The sequence below is a fragment of the Anguilla anguilla genome, chromosome 16, assembly GCF_013347855.1.
Source record: "Anguilla anguilla isolate fAngAng1 chromosome 16, fAngAng1.pri, whole genome shotgun sequence".
In the NCBI taxonomy this organism is placed as follows: Eukaryota; Metazoa; Chordata; class Actinopteri; order Anguilliformes; family Anguillidae; genus Anguilla; species Anguilla anguilla.
The window spans coordinates 13899311-13923352 of record NC_049216.1 but is presented as its reverse complement, the minus strand read 5'-3'; the positions used below and the strand labels follow the sequence as shown (position 1 = coordinate 13923352).

The window sequence follows — 24042 nt, the reverse complement described above, 5'->3', positions numbered from 1 at the left end:
CCCCCTTTTAAGTGCATCGTAACATTAAGTAGCCTAGAGGCAACACGGCTTGAGCTAGCCTACATTTAACCTTCTTTCATTTAAAATCTGAGGCGTTTAACGGTCTCTGTGCTCTTTTTCCACTACAGTCAATCAACGTGCTTGTGAACTATAAAAGAACGATGTAAGTAACATGAATTTCAAAACAATAGGCACTCCTATTGGTATTCGTTAGCCTATATCCTACTTTACTTAACCAGGTGAACCTATAACATTCTTTTGCAATAGAGTAACCAGGCATCAGATTTGAGCTACATGTGAAATTGCACGCATACGCTCAATATGATCTTTGTAAGACTTGTCGAATACCAAACACAGGGCAATGCAAAATAACTGAGATTAAGTTTTGTTCACACTCCTGGGGAGCACGCACATGCTTCCTAATAGCCTAGCGTGCGTGGGAGGGCTACTGTGAGCAGGTGTGATCCGCTCAGTGTCGCTGCTGTAGCTTGTCTGAGTTAGAAATCGGCTATAGCTCATGGTCCATGCTCACATGGGAACAGAGATAACTATCAGCGTAGAAATGCATGAAACGTCGTAATATCCTATATATTTTTAAAGCGCAATATTTTAACTGTCACTGCGGTATTTTGCGCTGTTGTCATTTCACCGTTTGGAAGGCTTCTTAAATGACACAGGCTTCCGTGTGTAGACAGGGGAAGCCTTCACCACGACGAACATTTTAAAGAGCGTCAGTGCGCGAGTGAGTCAGATCTCAGTTCTGCGCTGACTGCTTCTTGGAGTGGGGAGCCGGTATGGACTCAGCGAAGAGCTAATGACAGGAATGGAGATTTAGTTCGTTCAGAATCTTTTTAATTTATACAAAGCTACTGTAATTTACACCGGATATAATTTTGGACGCTGGGGTTCTGTTGTAAAAGTCCGTGGAAATGGGGTGAGTAGCCGACCATAACATGATAGCTGCCTGTCAGACTAATCGCAAATGCATGCTATTTTGACAACTGCTTTCAAATGCCTCCACTTGTTTGCAATTATGTTTTCAGTCGTTTTGCATACATCCAACCAATCTTTCGACTCTCATTGAGAATCGCGCGACTTTTCGTTCCGTTTAAAATATATATATATATATATATATATATATATATATATATATATATATAACGTAGCCTACACACCTTAATCTCTTAAATTACGTGGACCAATAAATGAGAGCGTGCTAGTTAGCCTAATTATTGTTTTGTATATAGACTAAATATATTTGACGGTGAGCAATGGCAGTTCGACTTCGAGAGAGACCACTGAAAGTTTGACGACTGTGGCACGAACACTCCGATGCTTAAATGAAGGATAAAATCAAAATAAATTCCTCAAATACAGCCTGGTAGGTCTGGTAATCCTCGTTCCCGTGCTGTCAGTGAGCTGTTTACTGGCGCACGTAGGGAGGGGATGTAGGCTATTCATTATTTTGTGCTGCTGCTACGCTCACGCAACGCTCTTTTTTCTTTATTTGATGGCTTGATAAAACAAGTTTCAAATTTTTTGTGAGATAAGCTGTTTATTTGGCAACACCAACAGATAACTACTATCATGTTGCTTATTTAGATTATGCGTTAGACGGTGCCACCTCAGGATAAGTGTTCGGACAGAGGAAGTTTACAAAATATTTAATGGAACCATTTGAAATATGAAGTAGACATAAGCTTCACAGATTTTAGAAGCTTATTTGTCTACCTTCATGATGCCCAAATTTCCAGTAGGCTCATCGGCACCAGCTGATTCTAAATTAAATCTGTTTCAGAACGTAACAAAAATGCCTTAGCATGTGTGATTTGTTGAGGGCTCTAAATAGATTCGGAGTGCCATATTCATTATTAGAACCGAGTTGCTAATTATTCACATCAATGCGTAGGCAAAGTCACCGGACATTCTGTTACCCGCACAATGAGACCCGAGGAGGCATATGACGGATTCGTAACTGATATTTGCTGAATCCAATGGATACCTAACAGAGTTTCCAATGGAGACCGGTCCACTTTGTTGGCAGCGTCAACAGACGTGGCACAACATGGCAAAGCAAACGCGGACGCAAGAGACGGGAAAGCTACAGACTGAGGGAGAGAAGAAGAGGTAGCGATAGATTAAGACCTCATCCTCTGATTCAGACGTGACTATTCCTCCTTCCCACGGCCTTTTCATGTTTATCGCCGATAGATTTAAGGAGACGTGTTTTTCACAGCAGCACGGGATTATGAATAAGCCTTCATGTTTTTTCAGGAAAAATATTTTTCACAGACCCAGCCAGCTAGTCTATGTTTTTGCCAATAACTATGTTTTAAACAACCAAACAGCAAGTTTTTAATTTATTTAGAAAATGAATGTAATGTAATGAATGCAAAATTCCAGCACACCTGCCGAACTCAGGATGGGAATTGCCAATCCTTTGATCAGAGTGGATGTCCTATGTGTGTTACTGAGGGCCTACACACATAGGTGACCATTAATGTATGTGATTGATCTCAAATCTTTGGTGGCACTTTAGAATGATGATTGTCCCTTGTAATGCTGCTCAAAGAATCCATGATATCAAGTTCAAATAAAAAATGTTATTTTTTGGAATCCTTTCCTCACAGGGTTTGGTTGACGTTGGACACACTGGTTGTGATTTTATAATGAGGACAGAGATGAATGTATGTTCTGATTGCGCTCCTGAATGGCTCAGTGGTAATTAATCTCTGAATGAGTTACTGCTTCTAAAAGAAACTGATACAACTCAAACTTGAGGGTTGAATGTTTATTTACCCAGAGTCTCACGAACAAACCTTTGCCACTTTCAGTTCACACCAACTAAAGGGTTTTTCTTCTTGTAGTAGTGAGAGAATGTTTTTTTCCAAATGTTTGCTGAAACCGGTTTCTCTGAGCTCCTGTTCCTTAGTACCCTGCCTTCTCTACATACCATACAGGCAACCTGACGAACCAGTTTTGCACATTCTTGTTTTTTTTTGTTTTTTGCTGAAAGATGTACATTGTTTGAGGCAAGGGCTGAATAAAAACTTATGTAATGTAAAGCAATGGAACTGGAATGGACAGAGCCAGAGGAATGACTACAGGAGGTGAAGGCCAGCACATGAAGGCCCTTTCCCCCTTTGGAGACGGTTGCATCACAGAGCCATTGGGATTAGGCAATGTTCCTCGGGACTGTCTCCAGGGTGCCATGTGGGCGTTTCTGGTAACTGCCACTGAAACGGCAGTACAGTTACAAAAGCTAATGAGGGTTTGTCTGTGGTGATGGAGGTGATCAATACCTCCAGCAGCCAAATTCAGTCCTGTTCGGGAGCTGCCTGGCTCAGGGTGCGGTGTGCAGGAGCGCCCTGGGGCCTGTATCACGATGCAGGATATTGTGTTAGCTGTATAACTACGCCAAGTAAAACCCGGAACTGTTCTTTTGTCCATGTTCCAGGTTAGGGAGGGTTCCAGGTTTTAGTCAGTGCAGTTGTCCGGCTGACTCAGCAATGCTGCTTCATGATACTGGCCTCTAGCAGACATACTCACGTATCTTGTATTGTGTTTTTAAAAGCCATAGTAATTAGGCCTCCTCCTTGAAACTGAACAAATCAGTCTTGGTATAGTCTGTGACCTTGTGGCAAATTAGACACCAGAAAGATTTTCTTTTTACATGGGTGTGTACAGGCTGCTAAGAATTCTGAAAAGGTGAATTGAGAATTTGCTCTTATCACATTAACAAGATTTTTTTTTTCAAATTGTGATATTTAAAAAATTTCCTGTGATTGATCTAAAAAATTCAAAAGCGTGTGCTGTCTGCTGTTTCAAAAATATTGCTTTGGACTTTGGTCACTTGTCAATAATTAAGCAGCATGTTGTTATGAAAGAAGTGCTTTGGAACATCAGGCTGCATTTTCACAGTTAATGCTGAGAGTGATCGTGGTCCCCACAGTGCTATCGATTTACTGTATTAGTTTTTTTTTTTTTTTAAACTGGGGCTTTGCTTTCAGAGCTGTTTGTCCTGTACAGAGTTATAGATTAACCATGTTGTTCTCTAGTCTTTAACCCACTAGGCTATTCAATTTCCTTCTGGCTATCTATCAGTGATTTCATCACCCAGTCAGCTAAGATTCTGATTGGCAGGAAGACCTTAACGTACCTTGATTTCAGGGAGATAAATTAGACCCTGAGAATAGTGTATATCTCTTATGAGGTGGCATTAGGTTCTACCACTTAAATTTTATTTTATTTTCTTTTAAAAGTCTAGTTGAGCTCTGCCCCCCTCACTGATTGGCTGGGTGTTTATCAGGTCTCAACATTGCTTACAAGAAGAAAGTCAGCTGTCCAGCCTATTGAGTTCTCTCTCGGGGATTGAAGTCTGCTGCGTGGTTCAGACTTGGCTAAAGAGGCTGGGCAATCAGTGGTGTGGCAGTGGCTATTAAAAGCAGATGCGTCGAGAGGGTGCCACTAGCCAGCTGAGGTGATGAGGATGCTGATTTTGAGTGGCCAGGGCGATGTATTCATGTGCTTGCGGCTCTTCTGGACACAGCTCCCAAATTCTAAAGCTGAAGGTCTGAGCAGCTCGTGCTGAGAGGAAGGGAGAAAGAGAGAGAGCTAGAGAGGCATCAGAATAAGGGCTGGGGTGGTTTGTTACCAACTATTACTTGAAAGCTGATCAGTGGGTGCAGGTGAGCCGGTGGGGAGTGAGAGTCATCTGGAGCAGATGGTGGGGGGCCTGGGCCATCTGCTGCGGCTCTCCGCACCTCTCCAGACACCTTCCCTCACACTGTAAATTACACACTCAGAGTGCATAATTACAAACATCTGCCCTCACCTGAACTAACTCGGACCTGACTAGGCCAAGTCAGAGAAGCATGGCCTCCTGTTCAGAAAATATTTAAATGAAAAATGTAGCAAGCAAAGTATTTGATAATACTTAAATTTCACGGCTAAAATTTCACATACTTGTTACACGATATTTTCATAATTGAAATAATTATTGATCTTTGCAAAACTGTGGTGTTAAGCCAGACAGCCCACGTTTCCTGGACTTGAGCCTTGACTCCCACATGGTGCTGGCGAAATGAAATCTCCCAGATAACCAGCATGCTTCACTCTGCATTTCATTTACATTTCAAGCATCCAGAGAAACTTAGGCAGCTTACGTTATTTTTACATGCAATGCGTATATACTGTCTGGCAGATCAGGTTGAGTACTTTGCTCAAGGTTATTCAATTCAATTTCAATTCAGTTTTGTTTGCATAGTGCTTTTACAGAGAACTGTCACAAATACACTTTACAGAGTAGCAAGGCAAAAGACAGAGCGAAAAGAGCAAATAGAGCAAACACCTGAACCCACAAATAGCCGGTACATAAGGTAAAAAAAACTCCCAGTGGGGAGAAAATCCTCAAATGGCAGCGAGAAAAAACTCCCCAATGGAAAGAAACTTCGCTATAGAGGGGGAGCCCATTCTCCACTGGCCAGCCTGGTGTAAAGTAGCAGACCGCAAATTAAATGGGTTAAGCAGGTTACAGCTGAGGTAAAAGCTAACAGGAATAATAGAGGAACAGGAATAATAGAAGGTTACAGTGACAGTGGCCCATCCTTAGAGTTGCTAGTTCCCAGTTCCTTACCCATTCTGCTCCCCACACTCTCACACTACATTCATAGGAGAATCAAATACAGCAATCTGATCAAGTTTCTGACAATTTGGTTGAAAATGTTCTGCTGCCATGTGAGTGTTGTGCCAGTTAAGACTAGACTCTTATTGCCTGGCTGTATAAGCTTGTGAAACCTCTTGCCAGTTAATCTGTTGCCTAATTTTTCTGATGAGTGCTGAGAAAATAAACACAGCCAGTACATCTCCAGTATTCTGTTTTTGGGATGATTTAGGCCTAATTTATTAATAAGTGATTGGTTATTTTGGAGAAGCTCTTACGTGAACACCCATGGCAGTTATCTTAAGAAATATGTTTTACTCTGTAAATGCCATTTAGCCTAGAAAATGTATCTGATTGTGCTCTGAAGATTCCAGTTGCATTTGGACCCACCCACGCAGAGACTGTGAAAACAGTTTGGTTGATAGGAAAGCGCTGTGATATCGGGTGCTGCAGAGAGGTTTGCCTGCTTGTCCGTCTTCCTTGCTGGTGGGGCAGCTTATGTTGTCCCCGGTGCCAGTTTGCGTCAGGGCTGTGGGTCCTGTTGAGTGAGGCGGGCTGAAGTAGATGAGCAGGTTCTGCATCGTTGCTATGTTTTCAGACTGGAAGAATCTCAGGAATGGCCCTGTGAAAGTGTTTTAGGCATGACTGTTGGATCACGCGTGTGTGACTTGAGCTCTCCATCAGCCTGCGCAGGACAATCCTCAGCGATGTGCTATCACAACCCCTAAGACTACCAGGAGGAGGTTAGAGTAACCAATCACAGAACAGGTGTAATAACAAAACTTCATTGTAGTAGCAGTTCTGCCTGTGTCTTCAGTCCAGTGGAGTTCTTCCGCACCCTGAGGGCCTTGCAAATACCTGTCAGGCAGCCACTCACTCTCACCTGGAACACTGAGGGCTTCAGGATCCCGACCAATTAGTGGCTGTGATGACATAATTGAGACACGATTGTGAATCTGGTGGGCTGCTTTGTGCTGGGAAGGGTTGAACCTGGTATTAAACGAGAAGCCATCAGCAAGCCTCTGGGGCTTTCCTTCAACCTGCCCCTTGAGGAGTGTTTAAAGGGGTTAGACGAGCGCAGTAATGAGTTAAATCTAATGACCAGGTCCAACCATTTCTTTATGCTTGGAAAAGAAATCCGCAGGACTGTGGTCAAGGACCAGGCTACCAGTGTTTTTGCCATTTTGGCAGGACAGTAAGTGTTTTTTACCTCTGACTCCTTACACACTGCCTGTGCAGTCAGAGGATCTGTATGCATATTGGCACACAGATATTTACCTCTTCTGGAGGAGCTGACAGTGGCCATAGATGACTAAACACTCAGATAAGGGCCCCTGCACTTTGCTGCCAGTGCCACTTCTGACGCATCCCATAATACAGTCTTTGTATTTGCAATAATATTTTTTTTTTAAGTGAGTTCTTTCATTTCTTGCAATTATACCATACCCACATACACTAGAGGTGTATGATTCAAACAAATTCATATAAAGAGTTTTTATATTTTAAACATTTAGCATTTTCAAATGGCTATAGTGTGAGGAATGGTTATGTGTGACTGAATGTACTGCATATAAAAATGTGTGCGTTCTATAGTTTCTACCATTGATTATAACTTTTTGTATGCCAGGTCATTTGCAGTTTGTCCAGTCCATTTTATTTACCAAAGGAGCTCTTCCTAGGAGACTGGCTGATGTGTCTCTCTGTCACTGTACAGGCCCCTTCTACATACAGTACTTTATTGTCCAGATCATGACTGAGATGAGGTGCTCTCAGACTGAAACCAAAAGCCATTATGAGGAATAATGGTGTTTGGAAAATTGCCAAAAGATTGTTGGTTGGGAACTCAACGATGGTGAGCGTCACCCAGAGACTCCTGCCTAAAATCGGCCCACTCTCCAGGGTCATGTGACTGGAGGGTTGGTACTTGATTCTGTTGCTGGTATGGGGAGCGAATGGTAGCGCAGCTCACAGTAAGAGTCAATGGCAATAATGGGATCAGTGGAGGGAGAGAAGGGTTTAGCACTCAGTAGTGCTGGTCTGTGGGTAGGCAGAGACTCTGAAAGGATAATTTTGTGTGATATGAAACATCTTCCACCATTTCTTAAAATATATTTTTGACTAAACCTTGTTTCTCCCCTGTGAATAATGTGTTAATTGTTGAAGACTTAGGAGATGTGGAGCAGTCTGGTCATTCAGCCCTCTCCCTTCAGAAATTGGCTGCCATTCAAAAAAAATGATAAGAATTAGCATTAAATGGATCTACAATGATGCAGATTGATTATGAATGAAGCTTGAACAGTGATGGTAATTTCAGGGCTTTCAGAAGTGCTTTTTGTTCGGTAGAAATTCCATGGTTGTGGGAATGGCTTTTCCCTGCAATGCTTGGTAGAATGATGTCCTGAGAGAACAGCAAATGGAATGTACAAATGCACATACAATTACAAAAAGGCATTTCATTTTAGGAGTTTTTCTGCATTAGGCATGGTCAATTCAGGGTGATTATACAATGAATATATGACCAAGGTGCGATGTGCCAGTTGTTTTGGGGGAAATTAGAATAATTTGAATATGCACTAATTTGCTGTGATTTGTGATTTGTCTTTCTGTGATGGTTGCGGTCAGTGTCTGGCTGTTTGTGTGCCAAATTAGAAGTTGTGGGATCAGTGGGGCTAAAGTACTGTAGATGGAATGAGCTCTTCTAAATCCCATAATGGGTGAAGTTACTGAAAGCTGACAATCGATGATTTGATTCTTTCTTTCTTTTTCTCCCACTTAGCAGGCCCAGAGTGATTTACAAAAGTGGAGTGCATTGGTGTTACTCTTAGAAATTCAAAAGTCTTTTGTGGTCTGACTGACTGTGTCTGTAAGACAGTCTGGCTGACCGTGTCCTCAGGGCTGTCCAACTGAAAGTAGGCTATTTGTTACTGGAAAACCTCTTGCTCAGTGCTTCATTACAATGGCCTCTGACCAAATAAGTTGGTCCGCACTTGACGACCCGCATACCTGTAAATGGTTTACATTTTAAATGTAAAAATTGGTTGATGGAAGAGGGCATTATTTTTTTCATGTAATTCCAGTCATTTGTACAGGCATTTGTGTAATTGAGGTCGTGTTTAGCTCCAGGTGAACCATTCTGTGGGGTAGATTATTATTAAAGGGCGATTGTGGCCCAAAAGAGACATTCCAGACACAGGTGTAGTGATGGATGAGCAGGATTCTGGCCTGTGCAGATGAGTTGATGGATGATGATTTTGGCTTTATTGAGTTCAGTTAAATGAATCCAAATGCTTTATTGGTGCAAAAAATACAACAATTTGTACTGTATTACCAAGGCGTAGACTGCAAGGATGGTTTGGGCTCTGTTACGTAGGGAATCAGTGGTCAGGCTTTGTTATTGCATTTTGTGTGTGCTTTTCTTTTCATGTTAACAGGCCCTGTGTCGTTGTAGTTTTATCTCCAAATGCTCTTTAGTTGTAGAGAGTTTGAAAGACAGCACTTGAGGTGTGTCTCTGTGCCAGTGACTCAATCGTGTTGCTGTGAAAACATTCCCGTGATTGAGTTGCGCAATGGAACATTCCTATTATTATCTGTTATGGTGGCAGGTTATACTCCGCTGTCCATGCTGGGAGATGGTCTCAACGGTTTTAGGTTTGCAGCATCTCTCTCTCTTTCTCTCTCTCTCTCAATCTCTCTCTCTCTCTCTCTCTCTGTTATATATTTTATTTGATAATAATAATAATAATAATAATAATAATAATAATAATAATAATAAAGGGCCATCAAAGTCTCTCCTCTAGATGATGACATTTACTGACTAATTTTAAGAACACATATATTATGATTATGATTATTGAAGAACTGTGAAACTATTAAAAATAATAAAAATGATGACCATTAGTTCTCTGGGTGGTCTGCTTCTCACTGTTTCTCAGGGTTCGTCGCTGCTGGACGCCCAACAGTGCGGCTCCATTCTTTTATAATGGAGGTATGATAGGAGCTTAGAGTTTCAGGATCATTTGTGTGCAGTAAAGTGCAGTAGTGTCATCACTGCATTTGATAACTATGCTGCTATCAGAAGTGCATGTCTATAACCACGCTGTCTCCCTCTCAGCTCTGCTGCCCTTTGCTCTATGGTGCTCTGCTATGATGTCACTTCCCAGTAGAAAGGACGGTTAGTCACTGAGTAGGATGTAGCCTAGATCAAGGTGTTGCTGTGTGACACAGCAAAAAAACAGAACTTCTCTGTGTCTGACTATTTCTGGCTAATTCTCAGAATGTTTTTTAAATTTCTCTCTCTCTCTCCCCTTCACGCTCTCTCTCTTTCTCTCTCTCTCTCTCTCTCTCCCCCCTTTACTCTCTCTCGCTCTCTCTCTCCCTCTCTCTCTCTCTCTCTGCCATGCCTGGCAGCTGTACTGTGCTGGTGCATGCCATCCGACTGAGGCACAGCACACCCACTCATCGGTAAATAATTTAAATTCCACTGCAAGTGTAGTGCAGTGGAAGGGGAAGAGGTTACAAAGAGCTGCTTCTGAAAAGTTTTGCTCTGAGCGGTGCTCACATTCTGGTGGCTGCTTTAGTGCTTCCTGACAAATGTGGCCGCCTTTTAAAAGTTTTTGTGGCGCACATCCAAAAAAGAAATGGTGCATGTTGCATAACCCGATGGAAATGTTCTCAGGTGGAAGGGCATCATGGTCAGATATAAGAAGAGCCACGCCCACAGGCTGAGGCCACTCCCATTCAGGGACCACAGGCACAGGGAGGATCTTGTTTCTGAAGTAATGCAACATTCAAGTTCTGATTCATCATTTTATTATTTTATCTAGTAGTATGTGGCACAGCAATGCATTATTTTTATGACAGATTACATCACTTGGCAGTTTTGTTTCCTTGTTCCTCTCAAGAAACCTGAAATGCTTTGACTATGCTTCACTTAAAAGATGAATTTCCTGTCAGATCTGTTTGATGTGAAGTCTGGAAATTTGTGGAAAATAACACTGCAGTGTTTGATAGAGGTTCTTTTTGGTGTTATTCTGGGTCAGTTGTGTCCAGTAGGGACACCGGGCTCCTAGGGCATGAAGGACATCAACTGCCCCAGTCAGCACCATTCAGAGTTTGGCTCATTTTGGTTTGAAGCTACCAGACACCTGCAGTTACCTCGCAGAAAAGACTCGCGCTGTCGTTTGGGATGAGGGATGGGGGGCTGGTATGTGTTCCTGTGTGTAACCTATGCTGAGTCAATGATTCATCCGGGGGGTTTGTGTTGCCAAAACCTCTGTGTATGTGTTTGATTTGTTCAATGGAGAAACTAAAAGTGTTTTTTTTTTTCCAAAATGTGTAATTTAAAATCCAGTCCGTAGTTCATTAAGAGCATAAAAATGTGGTGGTAGGTTGTGCGTGGTTTTGGACTGTCTGTGCCAATCTCTTCGCCTCACGGGCCTGCCTGTGATGTCTGGGTTGGTAATATTGGATTTACCTTCATCAAAAACTTAAAATTATTTCTGAAGTACTGAGTCATTCATTCATATCCTTCATTCATTCCGCTACATACTTTCACTGACAGACCTAGGCTACTGTGCCCGCAGGGCTATGCTGCCTGTGGTAATGCTATGTAAGCAGCTATTATAGTATTAATGCTAACTTGTAGTATAAGAATGAAGTGCTGTGATTATTATGCAACCCAACATATCAAATAACAGATACACACAGATAGGTAATTCCCTGCAATGTAAGTTGTAAGTTGCAGGGAATTATTTATTTGAACTTTTTCTTTTGTTATTTTTCAGGTTAGGAAGGCTTAATGATATCCGTTGGTCCATCTTGTTTAGTCAATCAGAAAAGGAGAGTACAGACAAGGACGCTGCCAGAATAGTACTGCAGTGGCTCTTAAGATCCATATTATAATGCATTCACTCTGATCACACGTTATGGAGCGATGTAGAGCAGTGCTCTGTTTGTGTGCTTGTTTTAGGTGTAGGTAAATCCGGTCGGCCCAGATCTGTCAGCACTGAAGTGTACGTGTGATCTGCATGGGTACAGTGCTGTTGGAATGTGCTCTAATTCAGCATTAAATACCAAGCCCACTTTTTAACAAGCCTTTTTGCTCATATTCACCTCTATTTACATGTGTATTGGTTGCTACAGTATTAAGTGTGTAGCCCGAGGGTGATTGAGAGTGTCCTTCTCTACAGATTCACAGATCTGTACCATCTCTGATTGGCTGGTGTGGGAGGCTCAGTGAATGGCATGAGAAACACCAGTCAGGTTCAAACACAGTCACTGAACAGTCATATTTCCATCCTGGAAAGTGGTATCATACCAGTGGGTTCCCTGATTTTGTGGGGGGGGGGGGGGGGGACTAATTAAATAGTTTGTACATTAATTCCACAACTGATACCTGTGCAGTGTTTTTCACAGTACAGCCGTGACTTCCATTAGCCACCCCCCCCACCTTCCGTGCCCCTAGCCAAACTCTCCTGGTCCTGGCACCTGTGGGGTGTAAAAAACCTACATGTAACCTTGTGTGTTTTGGTGTACTCCTCTCCATGTGTATAAAAAGTGCTGATGCGCTAATGGTTCAGGGCTTCCACGGGGAACTATGGGTAATGATGCATTAACTCTCACTCAAGACTGTGGATGGTGGCTGGGGGCACAAGGTCACACGGTCTGCCTGGGAACTGATTTAATATGCCGCTCCAACACAGACTGAGTACAGTGAGGAGGAATTCTGATGACGATGAAGACTTATTGGTGTTATTATTGATCAGTATTATATAGGTGTGGTACTATTGCAAATGTAAGCTTCCTGTCTCCCCCCCACCACAGGGAGCAGCCCATCTTCACCACCCGCGCTCATGTCTTCCAAATCGACCCGACCACCAAGAAGAACTGGGTCCCTGCCAGCAAGCAGGCTGTCACCGTGTCCTACTTCTACGACAGCACGCGGAACAGCTACCGCATCATCAGCGTGGATGGCACCAAGGTGAATGTGAGGGTGGGACTGAGGGGGGCAAGGGCGGGGAACTGGGCGGAGCTAGGGAAGAGAGTTAGGCGAGACTGAGGCTGTCTGTGAGGAGTAGCTGGTTGAAATTTGTGTCAAAGAGCAGATGTGACAGGTCAGCCTTCTCTCTCAAGAGCAGCAAGAACTGTAGACCAGTGATAGTGCCATTCAGTCCCCCAAGGACAGGGCCATGGGCTGGGCCCAGCTACAGCCATCAGAACTTATGTGTCAACAGCATAGTGAACTGTCCTCTGTGTATTAATATCAGAAAACATGTTTGAAAGACACTTGGAGCACTGAGCTTTTGAAATTAATGAAATTGATCTGCTTTTTCAATGATCAAAATGCTAAGCATTGACCCTGTAGCTGAGTGAGATATGCGTAAGTCATGTGTAACTTATGCAGCAGTGGTGTCCGGATGATGGACAGCTGCATGTGTTGGGGGAATGCTCGGTGTGTGGTCTCTGAGTGATTTAAGTGGAGCTTCAGAATGGAGTCACAGATTGTGAAAGAGGGGGCCTTTAAAGGACATCATGTTACTGGACCACACCGCCAGCCAGGACATGGCTAAATTAAGACCTGTCCTGTCACATTGCCTCACGGTTGAGTGCCGACACCACTGTGGGGACTTCCCTGCTAGGGAACCGATCCACACTCTGTGTCCCTAAAGCTGTTAATAAGCTATACTGATTTACCACAGTCTAAAAGCTTGGCTGACTTCCACAGATTTCTCTCAGAAGCTAACAGATGTTCGTTCTGTGGGACGTCTCATCTCAGCCTACTCTCTGTCCTCATCTTCCTCCTCCTACTCATGCTATGAGATATGCACTTGTATTTCTATGGAGACGGGCAGGACTGAGTGTGGTACTCACTGTAGGGAAGCTGTGTCTCACTGTGCTGCACATGGCAGTGTGGGTGTGGCAGGCTCTCTGGGCATGGCAGTGCCAGTGTGGCAGTGGCAGCACAAGTTTGCTGCTTTCCTGTCAGTCTGTTGGTTCAGGCTGAGTTTCTCCATCTCAGCTGCACATTCATGACCTCACAATCCTCTCCCAAACAGGAGTTGTATTTCTATGCATCCTTTGGGAAATGAGAAGACCTGTTTAAGCACATCATGAATGTACATCAGCTTGTTCTTACAATTATTTTATGAGATGCAGAACTCAGGTATTGAAACAAGGCATCCATCTCATGAAGCCAGCCCCACCTCTAAAATAAAAGATTTTACCGCACTCTCACACAAAGTCGCAGGCAGAGTGATGATATTCCTGCGTGAGGCTGTCGTGCACACTGTGCATGCAAATCAGCCGTGCTGAAGGGGAGTCACTCTCTCGCTCAGTTGAGAGGAGCTTCTGTCAGATCCAGTGGACGGGTCCCTGTTGAATGAGTGTGTGTCATGTGGTGCGGAGCTGTTCGTGCAGGCGCGGTGGGAGATGAGATCTCTCACATCTCTGCATGCATGCGTGCGGGGAGGGGAGGGGGAGGGATCGGATCTCTTGGCAGGACGTTATTGTCCTGGATTTTGGCAGCGGGCCAAACGGCATTATCTCTGTTCAGATTCTGTGCCACCACTGATGTGGAGGGGTGCCTGTTTGTGCTGCGGATTTCCTGGCACAGCGTATCCCCACACTGCTCAGTATAGCACATGAACTCACCTGTAACTAGGGAACACTTCAAATTGCATTCTATTCACCTGTAACAGGAGAACACTGATTTACATTCAATTTACCTGCATTCCACTCGCCTGTAACCAGAGAACCCTGAATTACATTCCACTCACCTGTAACTAGACAACACTGAATTACATTCCACTCACCTTTAATGAGAGAGCACTGTGAATTACATTCCACTCGCCTGTAATCAGAGAACACTGAATTACATTCCACTCACCTTTAACGAGAGAGCACTGTGAATTGCATTCCACTCATCGACATTCCACTCGCCTGTAATCAGAGACTTACATTGAACGCATCGGCATTCCACCTTCCTGTCCAGAGAACACTCTGGGTTGCATTCCACCAGATTGACAGACTGAGAGAACCAGCTTTGGCAGCAGCTATTGGCTCAAATTTGAAAATATGCAATGGAAGCCCAAGAGAGTACCTAGACACCTCCTGCTTACCTTCTGTGCACCTGCTGCGCTCTGTGGACCTCCCCACCTTGATGAGTCTGCAGATTTCTGTGGTCTGAAGAGACGGTGCTAGGAGAGTTTGTGTTCCTCTCTGATCGCCAGAGATTAAGCTAAACCCCTTCATCATTTATGCCCCGCCAGCCCAGCAGCATCTTCCTCACAGGGGGGTACCCAAGAGGAATTCCCCCAAATCCCTTACCAGGGAGGGGCCTCTGCAAGATCCTGGGGCATGTGGGATTAAAAACCCATTTACACACATAATGTACACACACACACACACCCAAGTGGACACGTGCACACTCACGTGTCACACTCACACGCTGGCTTTGTCAGATTTCAGCTGATTGAGCAGCATGCCTGTGGCGTCTCCAGCCCTTCTCCTGGGGGGAGAGATGAGGCTGAAACTGATCCAGGATCAGTGCTTGGAGTTACTTGCAGGAGTCCCAGCCAGCCATGATAGACTGGGTGTCCTGTGTCTGTGCCAGCTGGCGACCTGGATCCCCTCCCTGTTCCTGACCCAGTAGCCTTGGGTTTCAGTCACAACCTCCTGACTTACACCCCCACTAAGAGGCAGGCACATCCTGCCCTTCTTCCTCATTTTTACCCTTTAATATTTATGACAGTTATGACAGCTGGGCTGAGCTAACTGGAATGGTACTCTAGGAGTGGCTACCCCAGCGAACAGAAAATTACAAAACATTATTGCCAAATATAAATATTCTGTGCTGGCCATTCTCACCGAAGGGACTTCACCTCCCTCAGCTAGAATTAGTTTTTTTCTTTTTAATTTCAGTGCGTACTATGAGGACAACTGGTCAGGCTTAACCTTGAGTCTCTGGTGTACATTGTTGCACCCAGGATCAGTAGCGTTTATGAGACCTGGGTGAGCAGGATGGAATAGGAGTCCACGAAGAGAGAGAAAGAGAGAGCAAGGGGGATTTGCTGGTTTCACTGGTGCAAAGTGGATTATTTCCTAGGATGTGTCAGTCTGGGCCGATTATCCTGTTACACACCATGTGACAGGAAGTCTGGACCTTTCGCTGCTGTTCGCAGTATGTTTCTCTTGAGCAGGTGGTGGGTTGCTGAAGGTCAGATTAATGGCTTGATTAGATGACTTTGCTTTACCAACATAACTTGTTTTCTTGAAGAATTCTGAGAGGTCTTCTGAAAATGGAGCGTCTTTATTCGCTGAATGGCCTGTTTTCATGCTTGTGTAACATTTCAGAGCTTCTCTGAAGGCTGTGAGGGGGAAGGGACCACTGTCCCACAGGGTGATTGCACTCACAGGGTGATTGCACTCTTCAAAATGAAATTTTCTGATTGGTTGTTTCTGAGTGCCCTTACGTCACCTCTTATGAAATGGAGGAAGGCCTTCTGGCAGGACATGGAAAAGATACCATTTGGTGAAAGAATGCAGACCCTGAATATGAGCACAGCATGAGTCTCCTCACAATTGCTTTGAACCCATCAACTCTGACTCTGTATTCCCCTGTACATTCAAACGCACTCACTCTCTTGGACATGCGCTCTGTGTGTGCACACTCTTACACAGTCTCACTCTCTCACATGATCGCACACACACATACACACACACACACACACTCGTGCACCCACATGCACTGTTATATCTGTACACTCACTTTCACACGCACTTATGTATACATGTACACACACAGTACATTACATTGCAGCATTGAGCAGATGCTGTCATCCAGAGTGATGTACACACATTTCACACGGTGTGAAATATGTGTGAGCAGTGCCAGCGCGTTGGGGTGGGGTTGTCAGGTTGACCGGTGTGCTCTGTGAATCCACTCCTGGCCAGGCTTCAGAATGAGGGTCCCTTTGCGATTGGGTCACTGTCCTGCTGCCTCTGCCTGATACCCCAGCCGCGTGTCCCACACAATGAGCTGCTGACAGCCATGTGCGTGTATCAGCACTGAAGCACTGCTCTCCATTTGTCCCCTGGCTCTGGGAAAAACTCCAGCGAAAAAAGCAGAATATTTTTCAGTGTCAGACAGCAGCATCACACTTACCAGAGAGAGGAGGATGATGGAAAGAGAGGGAGAGGGAGAGATGGAGAGCTAGAGAACAGGAGATTTTTTTTGGCAGCAAGTCATACTTCCAGATTGAACCGCGTTGTCATAAAATGAGAGAGGCGGCATAATTAAACTGTCTTCTGTTTCCCTGGAATTGCTGGGTTCTTTCCTCCACCCTGTTGCAATGTGAGGCATGGGGGTAGAATGGGCTGGGGGAGGGGCTGTATGGGAGCCCTACTCTCAGAGCTTGCAGCCTGACTCCCACGGCCAGTAATGTACTCTGGTTACCCTGGTGATATTCAGCATCCATGAGCAGACAAGCACCTTAGCTGTACACTCGTCTAAGTTTCTAGCAGCAGCTGAGTGGGAACAAGCACAGAGTCAAGTGTGTCGCGTGTAACGCTGTGCTGAGAGCAGCTCGAGTGCTGCTCGCAGAGTGAATGCACATTTGCATGCCTTCATGTGCTGCTCTCCTGCAGTGGCTATTGCTGCTGGAAGCACTAGCAAGATAAAGACTCACCACAGTCTCATGTGTTCATCACTTCACCCAGGTCTCTGTGCATGTTTCTGTGTCTACTATTCAATTGTCAGCACTAACATACATATGTCCATGCAGTAGACTCAAATGTGTTGATCGCATCATTTGTAATTCTCTACTGGTTTGGTTATTGTTAATGGTGTACGAGTAACATTACCTCCAGAATGGTCTATGCATGTTAGACACATTTATACACCCTAAATGGAGGATTATATAAAGTGCAGCTTTAGGTTCTTAAGCAGAAGGATTTCAGGGCTCTGAAGAGCTTTCCTCATCACACAGGGGTAAGATATAACCAGCTGTTTAAGATGAAAGAAGTAAATCTTTTTGTGTGTAGAGATTACTCTCTCTCTCTGTACGATTAAGAAGGGGCTTCAAGCATTGGCAGGCCTGGTGCTAAGGTGTGTTCGTATATAAATTTAAATGATGTTGATTAAGTCTGGTATGGACTGCTGCGTGAAGTGGTGCGGTTGGGCCAGCTGGGGGCAATTTTCCCTCTGGTCAAATAAATCCCAATGCCACTGTGCAGTGTTAGGGACACAGTGCTTTAGGAGACATCGTCTTTTGGATGAGATGTTAAACCGAGGTCCTGACTCACTGTGATCATTAAAGATCCCAGTGACACTTACTGAGAAGAGTAGGGGGTTCCCCGGTATCCTGGTAAATTTCCCAAGCTGGGTCTCTACCTACCGCCTATTTATCCCCCAAGTTTGGCTAAAAATTATATGCACAACCTTTTGTTGACAGTGAACAGTAGTCAAAGTGAAACCATCATTCAAATCAAGGTACTTATAGACAATTAATAAAATTGCTGTAGCCTTAATTTAGCATAAGAACAAACTCTTTCCTTGCATTTACATATCATACTTTCTTTTTTATGAAATAAGTGAATTTTGAAGAAACAACACATATTCGGACAGGGCAGATTTGAATTGGTCTCACTGTAATACAATGCAGATTAAATGCTAATAAATCTACAGCAAACAAAAGGCTAAGGAAGAACAGATTGGGGTGGGGGTGGGGAGTGGACAGTAGATGTGGTGCAGACGGACGTGGGAGGGATATTATTGAATGTTAAATAAAGATTCGCTCTTCCTGCTTAACTGGATTTTTTTCCCTTTCTAACAGGTGATCATCAACAGCACGATCACGCCCAACATGACCTTCACCAAAACCTCACAGAAGTTTGGCCAGTGGGCTGACAGTCGGGCCAACACGGTGTTTGGCCTCGGCTTTCCCACCGAGCAGCACCTGGCCAAGGTCCATTACCGCCCTGCTGACTCCAACACGCTCAGCCACGCCCGTGTTCCATGCCTACGTTAGCCACACAATAACCATACATGTCGGAAATATCACATTTTATTCATCATTTTATTAATCCTGTGATTTTACTGATTTTAATATGTATACTGTTTAGTTTGTTGGGCAACTACTTACCTATATGTATATGTATCGCATATATGTATGAGAATAACATTTACTTGTTTGCTTTTTGTTTTGTGTACTCCCCAGTTTGCTGAAAAATTCTTAGAAGTCAAAGAGTCGGCAAAACTTGCGAGGGACAAATCTCAAGAGAAGATGGAAACGTCCAGTAATCACTCCCAGGTATATGAGTGAATGAACTGGGGGAATTGTTGTGACACTCCTTTCCTCATAGAGCAACCCTAATCATGCCAGTGACCTGTGACTGCTGCAGGCATCAGCTGGCCTGTTTCAGGTCTATAAATGCACATGCTCTGGACATGTGACACAACTGCTAATGGATAGCCATGGTGAAGCACTGGAATGGGGTCAGGGGTCAGAGGTGAAAGGATATATCTCAGTGTTTCTATTCCTGTGCTTGTTAAAGCACCTACACTCTGAACTACACAGTGGGAATACATTCCGCAGGGGATAAACTCCACCAGGGCTGAGTGTTCCTGCTGGCACTGTGGCCCTCCAGGTCCACGGATGACTGTCCAAGATACCTGACAGATTATGTCTTGTTGCTCAGAGTAGACTGTACTGGGATCAGCAGAGGAGAGCAGGGTGCTGGGGTTACTGTACTGGGATCAGCAGCAGAGGAGAGCAAGATGCTGGGCTTACTGTACTGGGATCAGCAGAGGAGAGCAGGATGCTGGGCTTACTGTACTGGGATCAGCAGAGGAGAGCAGGATGTTGGGCTCACTGTATTGAGATGAGTGGAGGGGAGCAGCGATAGTGGGTGCTTAATGCCAGACTGATTTACACTCCCAGTACTCTGACTATCTCAGGCTTCACATTGCATTGCAAACTATAGATTTTTGCTGTTTTCTGTGTAAGCTGATTGTGACTGAACAGGTGTGTAACTGTCCACCATAAAAAGCTGATTCTGTTTGTATGTCCCTGGAACACACAGGTTTTTGCTGTTAAAATTTTAAACCAATGTACTTGCCTTATTTTTGACTCTCATTCTGCTCTGATAGGAATCTGGACGTGGGACACCGTCCTCTACACAAGCCTCCAGCATTAACGGCACAGACGATGAGAAGATCTATCATGGGCCACCAGACGTGCTGCTGAAGAGTGAGAATGACAGTCTGAAGGCTGCTGTGGAGCAGAGGTAACAGTTGTGTCCAAGCTGAGTCAGAGTTGTGTCACAGTTGATGGTTCTGTATGTTTACCCGAGCCAATCTTCTTATTCTGATTAAATCTCTCTTTCTTACTTGGTCGCCCAGCAACACAAATGTCAAGAAGTGGGAGACGGAGCTACAGACCCTGAGAGAGAGCAATGCCCGGCTGACCGACTCACTCCAGGAGTCTAACACCAGTGTGGAGACCTGGAAGAAGCAGGTGCTCATCTGTCAGGAGGAGAGCAGCCACCTACGAAACAAGGTGAGAACGTCTGTGGGCATGAACATGAGAGTGCGGGACAGCGTGTGCAGGCCTACCCCTGAGAGTACAGATGGAGAACCGCAGTAGACATCTCAAAAACCCTCAGTATTTGAACCAAAGTGCAGGCCTTCAGCATGTCCATGTGACAGCACCTCTCTCCTGACCAGTGAGTGGGAGTCCTGCCAGCCTGTGGCTGCGCACCAGCCAATTTTGTTTTCTTAGCCTTTGCAAGTTGACATTTTGTAATGCACTGCAATCGAAAAATGGAAACCAGTTTCTGTTCATACTCTGTTGATAGCTCACTGTCCTTTTACCTCTTCAAGTTAACCTCTTTGGCCATGTTTTCTTAAGACTATTGCACAGCTGTCAGAGCTTGGCTTTCACATAGTCCCTGACCTTACAGGCCCATGAGCCCCTGACCCCCACACCCAGGGAGGATTCTGGGAGCTGTAGTTTGTGATGTGATGATGTCCCATCTCCCTGGCTGCAGATCACAGCACTGGAGGCACAATGTAATGAGGTCGGTCAGGAGAAGGACACAAACACCCGGCTTACAAATCGAGTGAAGGAACTGGAGGTTGAGCTGCAGGACAAGGATCTGGTAAGACTTACGAGATAACTTTTGCATATTTTACCCAAAAAAGAAAGAAAAGGGAAGAAAAGCGTTGATTGGGCCAGTTGGGTTTTGTTATTCGTAAGAGATGACTGATAATGGAGAGAACAGGCCACTCAGCCCACAAGAGGAGCAGCATCAGGACTCTGGATCATCGACTCCTCTCCTAGCCAGCCATCTCCGGACTTTAGCCTTCTATTCTGTACCCATTAACCCTGTGTATGCTCAGGTCACCACATTTTCTGAGATTCACACCTCATTTAACATGTGGTGGCTGTCCTGATTAGAGGGTTTAACTCAGGGCATCTCTTGCAGGAGCTGGAGAACCTGAGGAAGCAGGCTGAGATAATCCCTCGACTCATGGGCGAGTGTGATGGCATCACTGAGAAGCTAAAGGTACATAATGCTGTGACATCATCGCATCACCACCGACAACTGTAAATCTAGCACAGATTCAGTGTTAAATCCAACTCAGGGCAGTAAAGTGAGCTGCTGTACAGCTGTTGCGCTCACAAGGCCCTCCGTGTGCAGTAGGCCTGGGGAGCTCAGGGCTCCCGCATCTCAACTCTTTAAATAGCAGCTGGGAGGAGGAGCTTCTGCACATGGCGCCAGCCTTGCCTGTCCGCATTCCGGCTCTTTCCACAGTTTCAGGCAGGAGTGAAACTCAACCCCGCGTGCCATTTCAGGACCGTACATGCTCACATGTCACCCCCCCCCCCCCACCTGTCAGGTACACACCAGCCAGGCCAATACACCTGCTGCCATTGCAGTCAGTGTATTGGATTAGGCTTTAATGGTGACACAAATTAAGAGAATGGTAGTGCATGGAGGGTGTTAGGCCTTTTAGATGGAAGGCACATTTTGTTATTGTGCCTCTGAGAAAAAACAATAACCTCTTCACACACTAAGTTAGCCGAGTGTTTTATCTGTACCATCACTGTACGTGCAAACAGACAGGCCGACCGACAGACGTGATATTAAATTGGCAGTGCTGTGATTGAATTGCATTCTTGCCTCTTGCAACACAAACAGAAACCAGCAGACCTTGTATTACCGACCCAAGTGTGTTTACGTAATGCCACTCCTAGTGCTGGAATGATCTCTCCAGACTTCCCTCTCTGCTTCGTCACCAGCTGAAATATCTTGAGCCCTGTGCCCTGTGTTTAATATATCTTACCATGTGACATATGACCAAGTGCATTGCACTGTAGAAGCTTCCAAATCAAGGAATATATAAAAAATAGAAAAATCACACATTTCTGTCCAATAACTACTATACTGCTGAACACACTGTAATTGCATTACTACCCAACTGCTGCACTAAGCTTGTGATCTACCAAACCTCTACATCACACACTTTTGTCCTATAAGACTCTTGTATTCTCCCTAACCCCTTCCACACACTGCTGTGCTAAAATGGCTCCTCCTTGCCCTTTGGCTGTGCAGGCTGCGGAGCGGAGAAACGGCGAGCTGGAGGCCCGTGTGGAGGCGCTTCAGAGGGACGTGGAAGAGCGGCAGCAGCAGCAGGGCAACATGAAGCTTGAGCTGAAGAAGCTGACGGACACTCTGGACGGGAAGCTGGACGAGCTGCAGGAGTTCAGACAGGGGCTCTCCAAACTGGGGGCTGACAATTAAGGGGAGGGGCCAGAGGAGGCCAATGAAATGCAAGAGCGAATGTCAGGGAAGAGAACTGGTGCCATATACCCTCCCCTTCTGCACAAAAAAATAGAAAAATACATAAAAGAGATTAAATGTGAGGTCAGACCACTTCAGCAAGTTGAATTTTTTTTGGGGTGATTTACTTATTTCTTTTTGATGGGGAGGGGTTTGTGCAGTTGGTTCAATTCACCGTGACAGGATTGAGTCTCAGGTTTCTTGAGTAAAGTGTGTTTGGCTTCCACAGGTTTGGACTTTCAGAGGACATTTTGAAAGGGCTAATAATTCAATGGTGAAATGAGCCATAGGAAGCAAGAAATAGTCGGAGTGAATCTGTGGGGGGAAAAAAGGGAAATGTGAATATGTATGACTGCCTGCATTTAATTCACACTGATCTCAGGTCAGTTGAAATAGTATGTTTTCCAGGATATGCACATACAAACACTGCACAGTGTCACACAAAGTGCCTCAGTACTGGGACCTTCTGGACTGACAAGAAGGCTCCTTTCTCTCTATAGGTAAACACATTTATACAACTATAACTGGAGTTATTGAGATTATAGTGTTGAGGACTAACATCATAATCAAAGTGTTGATTTATGGACATACATGTGCATACTTAAGGAAGAATTTATCTTGCTACTAATGTGAAAGTTCTATGTTTGCAAACATTGCAACAATTCAGATTTTGAACCATGTCCACAGCACTAACAGCACAGATTCAGGGAGTGCATTCAAAAAACAAAAAAGATGCAGACGCATCCTGGAAATGCTAAGGTACATAGTTTTGGCTTCTGTACCTCCATCAAGCGTATGAAAGCACCACCTGTCTGCTGGTTTCTGGGAATCTTCTACTGGTGCTTTGAATACACCGTTTGCAAGATTGTATGTGCATTAGGGTAAGGGATCTTTTTAAGTCTGATTAACCTCGACGTTGAGAGCAATAGCCACACCCAAACTGGGCCATGGGGACCCCAATTCTGAGTGCTGTGTTTAAAGGGTTTTGCATGTATGGTGTGAATTTAGGTGATTCTTGGTACAAAGTTTGTGGTGGTACTTCCCACATGACTGTCTTTTTTTCCATTATGGCGATATTTTGTGGGAAGGGGGAAAGGACGGTGTTGTGTCGCTGCTAGACTTCGGAATAATGTTTAAGTGTAAGGGGTGCTGTGGACCTTCCAACATCTGATTTTCATTTTCACTGTTTCTCCAAAATGACACTTAGTCCTGGTGCCTGTAGATTTTTAACTTTTTTTTTTGTCCTCCAGCAGTGGGAATTTTCTGGGTTCAGTCACTTTATATGTAATACTTTGGTTGAATATGTACACACTGTTTACTGTTTGAGAGAAGAGCCATGCCTGCTTCTTGTGGGAATCCACAAAAAATTTTGTACATGAAACATCACGATGTTGTGAGTGTGTTTTTAATCACTGTTTGAAACTGAAAGGTGATGTTCACTACGGAAGTCAAACTGGGATTAGGGGCATCTCTGCCACTACTGTTTTGAAAACATGTCACTTTTTTCCCTTGCTAAATAAATGAATTACTCCTATATA

General features: G+C 44.5%; 1 protein-coding gene across 2 annotated transcripts; it reads left to right on the top strand.

Moving 5' to 3' along the window:
* Window positions 1-14: 14 nt before the first annotated feature.
* LOC118215382 (homer protein homolog 2-like) lies at window positions 15-24042 on the top strand. 2 transcript variants are annotated; one of them, XM_035396113.1, is made up of 9 exons: window positions 15-163; window positions 12485-12641; window positions 18493-18624; window positions 18877-18969; window positions 19809-19945; window positions 20061-20217; window positions 20708-20818; window positions 21146-21226; window positions 22277-24042. In XM_035396113.1, coding segments are annotated over exons 1-9 (1059 nt in total). In that variant the 5' UTR covers window positions 15-161; the 3' UTR covers window positions 22466-24042. The 2 variants fall into 2 exon arrangements, with proteins under 2 accessions (XP_035252004.1, XP_035252003.1); XM_035396112.1 differs by lacking the exon at window positions 15-163 and adding an exon at window positions 480-934.